At 48.1% G+C, this 11,067-nt stretch overlaps 2 protein-coding genes across 2 annotated transcripts; one reads left to right on the top strand and one right to left on the bottom strand.

The window, feature by feature from the left end:
- The first annotated feature begins 4,667 nt into the window (after positions 1-4,667).
- LOC144132813 (uncharacterized) lies at positions 4,668-7,296 on the top strand. The gene is made up of 3 exons (XM_077665475.1): positions 4,668-5,183; positions 5,348-5,934; positions 7,182-7,296. The coding sequence occupies exons 1-2, from the start codon at positions 4,858-4,860 to the stop codon at positions 5,931-5,933; spliced, it is 912 nt and encodes a 303-aa protein (XP_077521601.1). The 5' UTR covers positions 4,668-4,857; the 3' UTR covers position 5,934; positions 7,182-7,296.
- LOC144132814 (uncharacterized) lies at positions 6,920-10,772 on the bottom strand. The gene is made up of 3 exons (XM_077665476.1): positions 10,533-10,772; positions 9,490-9,640; positions 6,920-7,496 (listed from the first exon to the last, which is right to left on the bottom strand). Exons 1-3 carry the CDS (start codon positions 10,745-10,747, stop codon positions 7,131-7,133), a joined length of 732 nt encoding a protein of 243 aa, XP_077521602.1. The 5' UTR covers positions 10,748-10,772; the 3' UTR covers positions 6,920-7,130.
- Positions 10,773-11,067: the final 295 nt, after the last annotated feature.

The following is an 11,067-nucleotide window of genomic DNA, read 5'->3' as shown; positions in this document are numbered from 1 at the left end:
AACTCATCAAGTCAATGACACAGATCGAAGAGCTGCTCTTTCTAAAGTGTGGCGAGGAATATGGCTCTTTGTTAGTCAGGGCATTTCCTTTAGACTGCACGGCGACCACATTGGTAACAATTGACGTGGCAGGCATAAAATTAATTAAAGAGGCAGCTACCGAATTCATCGCCCAGCTCATGCAGAACAACACCGTGACTAGTCTATGTGTTTCGGAAGGTGTCTTCTGGAATGATTCTTTCGCCGATTATTTGAAGAATAACCCGAGGCTCAAAACACTTGCTCTCAGATCAAAATTTATATCAGACACGCCGGTTTTGCGAAACTTTGTCAATGCCATTTCAACAATGACAATGTTAGAGGAACTGACTGTTGTGACATTGTACAACGGGGCTGGATATATTGACATTTTCGCCAAAGTTGTTGCCCGGAACAGAACCCTACAAAAGCTGAGCTTGGCTTCTTCAACAGGACCGCTGGAAGACCTATGTCCACTCTATCTTTGGCAGTTGACAGGCAACCAGCAAAAAACAGTGAGGTCATGGCTGCCTGCTTTGAAAAACAACTCAGTCCTTGAGACGCTGATCGTCCACTTTCTCGACTTGCAAGAGGAGGACTGCCACGCTTTTTTCCGTGCCTTGATGCACAATAACACCCTGACTCGAGTCACCATTCTCTACCTTCCGTTGCTTTGTGACCTCAAGGAGATTTGCGGGACGATTCAAAAGTGTGGTCTCACGAAAAGAGTGGTCATCAAGAATCACTACGTAGATTTCATCACACTCAAGGATATTCCCGACTGCCCAGAAGTTACGGCCGCATGTTGGTATACGTCTTATGGGAACTGGTTTTTGCGCTACGTTAGGCATTCTCTGGTCCTGCGGGTACATTAGGTCAGCCTTCTTCGTTATAGATTCAGACTGTTTGAAAGAAATCTAACTTTACCTGAGTGCGTTTATAGCAGGAGCTGCCAATCTTGAAGAGCTTTGGCTTCGTTTTAATTCTTTCCAAAGCCCTAAGTGCACTGGTAGAAGCAGTGTCGTTGAACTCCAACCTCAGCGCTGTAACCCTGAGAGACCAATTTTTCCGATGCCGACTGCGCGTTACTCGCTGAATTCGCAGTGCGATGTCCAAATCTCTATGACGTGAAAGTAGATTGTCAAAACAACACTAGTCTTCGCTTCCTGCGGCACCTGGCACCAGTGGTCGCTGGTAGTTACTACCTCCTTCGAGTCCAAGTGCCCTATTGTTATGGAGCCAAGCAAGAACACTTCACAGTGCAGGAGGTAACGAGACGCAACTCCAGCCTCCTCATCCGGGCAGCCAGATCCGTGCTGGGCGACATGACAAGCTATTGTGCGCGTGCCCTGGAGTTTGTGTCCGAACATCCGAAGCTCGCAGAAATGGTAGCAGATCGGGCGGCCGTGAAGTGTGACGAAGCAAAGGCAATGATACGGCGGGCGCTGCACAGCATCGCCGACATGAATGGCTTCTTGAGGGCGGGCTGTGTCGTTAAGTACCGGGTGGAGTGCTGCGCCCGCGTCAACGGCGAGATGCAGCTGGACGAACTGAATTACGATTGCTGGTTGCATATGAGGAAGTACATGATGGTGGCGGATAGCCAGGAACAGTGGCTTCTCCATCACTAATCCAAAGTTCGAGATACGTAGAAAGCTGCCCGATTCCTCCTGCTTTGCATTAGCTTCTGATATCAGCAAAATTATGCTGTACGAATGTTTTGCTTCCCTAGCACCAAGCCAAATGCGTGGCCGTTATTAAAGCGTGTTTTTTATCTGGCCTTTGTCACTTTCTAAAACTACCAGCTAAAATCCAAACAATGTTTCGGACACTTGGCCAGTGACTTTATTGGCCCCTAGAATTTGCTAGAATACGTTGCAGAGAATATTGCGTGCAGGTCGCAGATCATGCAGCAGTGTATTTTTGTTCGCTGCACAGAACATACAATTCTCATAGTATTATACAAGCTACATTTCGTAACCTCGTCATTGAAGGAAAGCGTCAGGTGTAAGAGGTTTTGCTGTAATGTCATTACCTGCGAGAGCTTACCTTCGGTTTAGAGAAGGCAGAACTTCAGGAGCGTACTCTTAGATAAGCAGGCAGTACAAGTCATTTTGACGCGATAGCCCTAAAGTTCTCGTGTCGCAGAAAATCTGGCGGCCTCGGCGGTGTCGTGAACCGTGAGGGAATCCACGAAAAATCCCCAGAGAATCAACCAAGGAGGCAGGCGGGCCACCGAGGTTTTGCAACCTTGTTGCATCATTACAACATGCCCACCGGATATTGAATAAACTGCGCACCGTATTAGGTGCTACTCAATGGTTGGTCATGAGAGGTTGCTCAGGAAGAGCAACCTGAGTCTCGAAAGGCCTAGCAGTGGGAGCACCTGCGATCACAGGGCACTGGCGCATTGGTTAACCTATGCGACAGGAGTGGTATGAGGACTCCAGGGATCTTTATGTTCAAAGTGGAGAATGACGAATTACCCATATATGGGCATTAAGGCTGTCGTGCCTTACCGTTAAGGCAAAGCTTAAGTGCCCCTTCTATATTGGTTTGTGTCTTGCTACTCATGCATTACGTCTGCTTGTCTATGCGCGTGGGCATTTTACGACCGACGAATGGATGGATGGACGAATGGATGGTTGGACGGATGGATGGACGAACGGATGCATGAACGGGTGGGTTAGTTGGTTGAATGGATGGATGGATGGATGGATGGATGGATGGATGGATGAAAGGATGGACGGGCGGACGGACGGATGGATGGTTAAGTGGGTGGTTGGGTGGGCGGGAGGATTGGTTAGTTGATTAATGGATGAACGGGTTGGTTGGTTGGACGGATGGATGGATGCATGAATGGATGTGTTCGTTGGGTGGAGGGATGGACGGATGAATGCATGAATGGATTCGTTGGTTGGATGAATGGATGACGGATGGGTGCATGAATGGATGGGTTCGTTTGATAGATGGATGGACTGATGAATGCATGAATGGATGGATGGATGGATGGACGGATGGATGCATGAATGGATGGGTTCGTTGGATGGATGGATGGACGAATGAATGCATGAATGGATGGGTTGGTTGGTTGGATGGATGGATGGATGGATGGACGGATGGATGCATGAATGGATGGGTTCGTTCGATGGATGGATGGACGGATGAATACATGAATGGATGGGTTGGTTGCATGGATGGATGGATGGGTGGATGGACGGACGGACGGACGGACGGACGAGTAGAATTTCAAAGGTCGTTCGTTTCTTCGAGGAAGGTTTACGAACCCTTCCTCTAGTGTCGTTCGGCTTGGAAGATGGACAGGAGGCGAGCTTGTATATGATGACAGCAGAGCATATATTTACAACATACATATACAGAGAGTTAAACTAGAAAAAGCAGAACTGAATTTACAAAAGAACAAACTTTGCGCTACTTTAATCATCGACCCGGCAGGTTAGAGACTAAGTAGCATGACGTTACATGCTAAGAATGGAGCCCCTGCTCAGACTGGACTGGACTGTATCCGCTCACATGCGCTTTTAGGCACTTAATTAACAAAGGACTAAGGGCGGTCATTTTCAATGGCCCGCCCTAAGCATCAATTCTCCAATCAACAATAACATGTGAGATAAGGACTACCCCGTGGGTTGGGCTTAGCCTCGAACCCAGGGTCTCGTTGACGACTCAAACTAAATCAAAAACAAATACGCCATTTACTCTCTCTCAAGTGAGAGTATCCACACGCTCTCCTTTCGGAGCTAACCCGACTGACCTCAGGCACACCGGCACCCATCATCGGTCCGCGTCGCCCGTCAGCCACAGAAGAGGGAGGGAAAGGGCCACGAAGCTGCTGTACTACCTGGGGCGGGACACAACTAATAAGCATGAAGGGGTTTGTCTGCCGCTCCGGGAAACCAGATTAAGGATCGCCCCTGTCTTCCCACATTCTTGGTGAGTACTGCCTGTCCGCCATGACAGGTGTCCGTCACGGTCCTCCTGGGAATAGGCTATTGTTCACGAGGCACGGCGGGACGCTGCGGGTGCCTCCCCGACGATAGCCCACGTCGTTAGGGTGGGGGGTCGGTGCGTCAAGCGACCCTTTGCTTCCCCCGAATGCACTCGGGGGCTCTCACTTGTACTGGGAGGGGGGGGGGGGGGCGCTTCCGCGTGTGCCGGCGTCCTGGTACGCAGCTGGAAAAGAGGGGCGGCCTTACACGCCCCCTCTAATACCCCTGTCACACGGGCACTTTCGATCCTCATTGAACTCGATCTGCATCGAGATTTTCGAGCACGCTCGAAACATCCGGTGCTACACGGGCATTTTCAATGCTCATTGAGAAGTTTCGCTCATGTGTGTTAGGTGGCGCCAAATGTTCCACCGACAGCCATAACATGCTGATGTCCGGCAACACTGTGCAGCCGGAGGCAGTGGCAGCCAAATCCGTAGCCAGATGTGATAGCGGTTGGCGCCAAAACCAAAAGCTTTGCTGTCACAGCTGTGTAGATTATTATGAGTCTACAAAGGAAGCGTGGGATTGCTCTTATGATGGTGGAGGCTGCTGACCTCAAGTCGAGATTGAGGCGGCTAAATGTCAGACAGACAGTGTGAAAAGGCGGCTCCTTTTTGCGAACGGGTTGCTTATCGCAGCTACGGTTGCGTGCGATGGTACAGTCCAGCGGGAAAGGTGGATGTACAATCGAAACGAACGCTGGTTCGAGGACACTCTCCCCCACCTCGGTGAACGGTTCTTTAAACAGAGCTTCCGTGTGACTCCTCCGACGTTTCGGTACATAGTCTAAGCTTGCCGGCCCCTGCTGCAGCGCGTCGACACGAATATGCGGTTGGCCATCTCTGTCGAGAAGCGCGTTGCAGTGGCGATGTATAAGCTGTGCTCCTCGGCAGAGGATAGGTCTGTGGCCAATCTTTTCGGCCTGGGGCGATCCACCGTGAACACCATATATCGCGAGTTTTGTGACGCCGTAGTGTGCCTACTTGAGGACAAGTGGATAAACATGCCCTCTCCAGACGCAATGGGCGACCACATTAGAGAGTTCGGCGCCGTTTGCGATTTCCCACAAGCGGTAGGGGCACTCGACGGTTGCCATTTCCCCGTGTCGCCGCCCAAGGAAAGCGCACCAGACTACTACAACTACAAAGGCTGGTGAGTTATCTCATATTTGGCTTATGTAGAGCTTACATGTTGCAGCCATAAAGGCAGCATTGCAGCAGTACGAATTTGCTAATGCAAAAGTCTTCAGTTCACAAGTCATTGTGCATGTCCATGATTTGTGAGGAATTCTTTTAATGCTGTTTTTCTTTTCACAGGCACAGCATCGTGCTGCTCGCCTTGGTAGACCACCGGTACCGCTTTCGGTACGTGAACGTTGGATCACCAGGGCGCTGCCACGATGCCTACATCTACCAACGCTCCCAGCTGGCAGAGTTTATTGAAGGGCCAACATTTCAGGCTCCAGCTGTAGTCTTCAGTGGAACAGCTGTGCCTCCATTAATACTCTGCGACCAAGCATTTCCCCTCACAACGCACTTGATCAAACCCTACAGAAACAGCGCCCACTTGGATGCCGATATGAAAAGGTTAAACTACCACCTGTCGAAGGCTAGAAGGGTAATTGAGAACGCCTTTGGCAGACTGAAGGCAAGATTCAGGTTCTGCATGAAGAGGATGGAGTGCAGCATGGATACAGCTCCACTGGTGATCCGCGCCTGCTGCACGCTGAACAACATCTGTGAAGCATTTGGGGACCAAGTTATGCAAGACTGGACCTCTGATGCACAAGTTTCCGAGGCCCTGTATCAGCAGCCACAGAGAGTCACAGATGACCAAACCGCAACTGGTGCTGCAGTACGAGCTGCAATACTAGAGTACTACAAGCAGCGAGCACAGAACTGAGGTAAACCGTGCTATCCATTTACAATAACCGTGTTTGCTGGCTGGCTAGTTGGTGCAATCCATTCACTTCAAGAAACTGTGTGAAAAGATAATGGAACACACAGGAGACGCAATCAAAATTTGAAAAGTTATACCTTTTTATAGGCTTCACAGCCAACAGTTTACAAAAAAATGTACATATCACATTCAACGGAACCAAATCAAAAAGATGCGAGGACAAGACAAAAAAGACACTGGCTGGCTTTATTTTGTCATTCGTCTTTGTACGCTGGTCCTGTAGTTTGACCATGAATTACCAACACGCCCACAATGCTTTGTTGCTACAGTATATATCACCCGAAAAATATCACAAACTGCTGCGAAACATACTCAGGTACTGGAAATATGCTCAGGTACTGGAACAGGTGTAAAAAGCATAAAACAGCAAGGAAGAAAAACAATAAAAGACAAAATTGAAAGGAGTAACCTCAGATATCGCACTGCATGTGGTTAACATAGCCATGATTATTGCAAATCACTCAGGTACTGCAGAAAGTGCGAAAAATGCTAAACAATAGTTAAAATCATAAGGAGTCACATTAGAAAATGTCATATTGCACATAGTTAACACAGCCACAAACCACAAATCACTGTGCCACATTGCGCAGGAACTGAAAAAAAAGCAAAAAAATGTGCACGAAAACAAAGAGACAAAATCTGGGCTCACATCGGATGATGTCATATTGCATGTGGTTAACACTGCCTTCAATATCACAAATTGCTGCGCAATATCACGCACGCACTGAAACAAGTGCAACAAATGCACAGCAGCAAGAAAGGAAAACAAAAAGAAATAGATAAAATCTGAAAGGAGTCGATACATAACGTCATATTGCACATAGTTAACACAGCCTTCAGTACCACAAATCATCGCACAACATTGCGCAGGTGCTGAAACAAATGGAAAAAATGTGCACAAAAAAGAAAAGAAACAACATCTGGAGTCACATCAGATGATTCCATATTGCATGTGGTTAACACTGCCATCAATATCACAAATTGCTGCTCAACATCGCGCAGGCACTTGCTGATATGAAAGCAGGGGCAAGACATTAAGAAATCCGACGAGTCTGAAAACTAATGCAAAAAAAAAACCGATAGGCAAAGTAAAAACCAAAAAAATAGAAACATACAACTCTGAAAAAATTAGAAAAATTCTTAACTTGATTCAAAAAACTTTGTTATGGCATTCACCATTTTCTCTTGCAGCGTCAAGTGCCGCTGCCTCATCTCCATCTCTCTGCTGTGACACGCTTCAAGGCTCTCACGCAGCATCCTCTGCTCCGTGAGCAAAGCTTGCCTAAAGTCAGACGAAGCAGTCCGCAGCCTTTTTTTATTATTTTGCTGCTCGCGGATGCCTGCCTGCCCCTCAGCTCCTCCATCTTCAATGGCCGCTGACTCGGCTGCAAAACCTCCGGCCCTGCTGTCGTCCGCGTTCAATGCGGGCTCCTGCCAATTTTCCAGTGCGGGGCTGCCATCCTCAGCGGTCCCGGTGTCGGCGCCCACCACCATGCCAAGAATGATCTGCGTGACAATTTATGATGTTCGCCTCTCAATGTCTTTGCTCCATAGACAAGCGAGAAGTGTGGGATCAAGCGTGTGTGAAACAAGGATGTCTCCAGTGACTAGCTGTGAACTGAAGCAGTGATAGTAGACGGATTTTGTTTCTGGCCCACTTATATTCTTTTGCCATCTAGTGGATAGAAGTTGAAGTCGCTTTTCACATGCGTTCCTGTCGACCTGGCCGTACAAGTCTGCTCTGCTGCTTTCGAAGCTGACAAGTCTCTACCAAAACGAACCCCCATTGAAGTTCTGGATCTCCGTAGACTCCTGCAGTTCTGCCTGGATAATACTTATTTCGTCTTCCAAGGACGCTTTTACCGTCAACTTCAGGGCACACCAATGGGTGCCTCTATATCAGTGACCGTCGCTAACCTCTGTATGGAATCCGTCGAGCGCCGTGCCTTGAAACGTTTGCATCACCTCCTAGAATTTTCCTGAGATATGTTGACGACTGCTTTTGCCTGATTCGTAATTCTGACTTAGCCGCCTTCTCTCACCATTTGAATTCTATAGAACGAGCAATAGACTTCACTACCGAAGAAGAAGCGAATGGTGCGTTGCCCTTTCTGGATGTATTGATAAGGCGGGACAGTAAGCTCAGTTTCAGCGTTTATAGAAAACCGCCCACACCGGAAGATACCCTAACTTTAATTCGGTTCACCCTGCTACACAGAAGAAATCAGTCGCTATGTCCTTGTTCAAACGATCGCAACGCATCTGCAGCTCCCTTGAAGACCAGACCATTGATTTTCAAACTGTACGACAAGAACTTTCAAGCAACAACTACCCGACCTCATTTGTGCAATCTGTGGAAAAACAGTTATGTCGCCCAGCAAGCGATACTCCTCTGCCACCCTTGAAACGTGCTGCCGTGCCCTATGCTCCCGGACTAAGCGAGGCTTTAGCACGCATCATGCGCACCTTTGGTGTTCATATCGCCCACGTTCCGACAAGAAAACTGCGCCATGCGTTGGTAAATGTCAAAGACCCCCTTCCCAAAGAAAAATATCCAGGCATAGTGTACAAGGTTCCTTGTTCCGACTGTGACTATGCATACATTGGCGAAACCGGAAATTTCGAGAGGCGGCTAAAAGAACATAGTAACGATGTACGTAACAAAAAAGTGGATTCAAATGCTATCGCCGAGCACGCAGTATCTACAGGCCATGACATCGACTGGGGTCGGGCACACGTGCTTTCAACGGAAAAGAAGCTATACCCTCGCCTGCACTTGGAATCATTAATCACCCAGACTACTAGTCACACCCTCAACCGCAACGATGGAAATCTTAACCCAATCTACGCACGCTCCCTGCGCCCTCTTTTCAAGCATATGTAATGCCACTGAGCTGCTTGCTTCATTTCAATGTGAACAAGGCTCCCGTACGGGAGCCGAAACGTCTGTTTTTGTTTTTTGTTTTCTTTGGTCGGCGCTCCTTCTTCTTCGTCAACATTGGCAATGTTTCTTCAAAGGTCATGTTTTCTTTGCTTACTGCCTGAGCAAATGCCTTTAGGTGCCACCTATGGCTGATTCTGTAGACATCATGACCGCACTTGAAACATAAGGTGGTTGATGCTTTGAATTATGTGATGGTTTGTAGCACTAAACGACAGGATGACAGCACTAACAAATATGTCGTTGAGATGATGGAACTAGAAATAAACATCACTATGGTTCAAATGCAACCTAGCACATGCTGTGTGCTAGGCAACGTGCAGCAGTGCTGAAAGACAGACTACAAATGTCAAGCTGTTTGCATTTTGTATGTGATGTCACCTTGACACGTTTATTTAGTATTGCAGTGTGCCACATATTTCATGACCACAACATCATAGATACTCCAATAAAGGCCATTTTTCAAAGTTCTCGGTGATGTAAATGAAAAGGTGAGGAAATGATCGAGCACAACATTTTTGGCAAGTGCACTGCCAATCTCAAATTTGATCTTCATACCTCCTCTACAGTGGCTCCCCCAGAGCAGCGGGTTTCTTGAACGAGTGAGGGGTCGTTCATTGGTAACGACCCCAAGAAAGAATGGATCCGAGCGTAATGGGGCCATTGGATGGCGCCCGATCCTGTGGTGGTTCCATTTTTGTTGAAGTCCCTAAAAGGATGGAAAGTTACGCAAGTTTACATAAAGGCAGAGCAGTGTGCATTTAAAAGAGAAAAGAAAAGCCCGTCATTAGGTGCATATTAAACAGAAAAAAACAAGCCTACCAGATTTTACATTCAGACGCCAGGCTTGAAATGAATGGAGACGTAATGAATCAAAATTGCACGCTAGCGCTAAGAAGCGGGGAGCCGCCTGGTGCTACCAAAGGACTTTTTTTTATCACTGCTTACAAATAGCTAAATGAGCAAGGCGGGTTCTCGGCGGTAATTTGCGGGCACCCTCCCCTAGGCGTCGGAAAATATGCAGGTGCCTTGAAGCGCGCCGAAAGTTCTTCGAACGTCTCTCTCATTGTCTGAAGACCATCGCGAACTCGCAATTGAAACAGCTTACAACCATGCTTTTATAACACTTCGGAATTCGACTGCCGTCGGTCCAAGAGTGAGTTGCGGCAAAAGACAGCAGGGAGTCGGTTTCCTCGTATTCACTGTGCGAAGAGTACCACTACTCCATAACAAAAAACTATGCGATGTCGTCACCGTCTACCATGGCCGACTCAAATCTCGTTAGGCACGAAATCCAGCGCAAACAAAAAATACACGCGAGAACTCAACACCTCCACGGTGAGCAGACGACAAAACCTGCCTGCACGCGCTCGATTAAAAATTGTCGCTGCTGACGCGCCGAACCTGCGCCACAGAACTGGTTCAGCACCGCGCTGGCAACACTTTTTCAGGATTGGTGCCGTGAACCAGCACTGAATCGAATGCAGCTATAGCGCAATGACATCTCGTGAAGCGTGAGTTCAAATCAACGAAGCAGAACAGGTGCAGGTGAGAAAGCCAGTGCCTGCGAAGTTGGAGGCCGTCTAAAAATGCTTACTTACCGGTACATCTGCGTCAAGTTTCTTATCTTGTGGCGCACCTCTGCTGATGTGCGATGGAACCCTAGGATCCGCAACGCCTCCGCGATTTCCGCATACACTGCGGCGTTCCTCTTCTGGCGCCGCAAATCATTCAGGCGGTCCTGCCAGCAGTCGATGAGAGCGGCTGTCTCGCGCTCGCTCCACAGTTTGCGCGCCGGCGAGCACGAGGACGCCATCTTTGTTTACACTGACGGCGAAGCTTGGAGCGTGGTGTGGAGATTATTTTCAAACATGTTTGCATATAAGCACGCATAGTACCTGAAAATGTTCTGTCTTGCATTTTAATTAATTAAAACAACAACAATTGTGGTTTTGTTTTGTTAACTAGTGTTTATTTCTATAGCTTCATGAGAGCGAGAGTGTTCTCGATTGTGCTTGGAACCTCAAGCACTCTTGAGGAATCGGCATTGAGTCAAGCAGGATCGAGCTCGATTGCGCTTGAAAGTGGCCGTGTGACAACCGTCGATCTGCATTGAGCTCGATCAGCATTGACTCA

This window comes from Amblyomma americanum, chromosome 5, assembly GCF_052857255.1.
Source record: "Amblyomma americanum isolate KBUSLIRL-KWMA chromosome 5, ASM5285725v1, whole genome shotgun sequence".
In the NCBI taxonomy this organism is placed as follows: domain Eukaryota; kingdom Metazoa; phylum Arthropoda; class Arachnida; order Ixodida; family Ixodidae; genus Amblyomma; species Amblyomma americanum.
The sequence above is the reverse complement of the archived record's forward strand: the minus strand, read 5'-3'. Positions and strand labels throughout refer to the sequence as shown.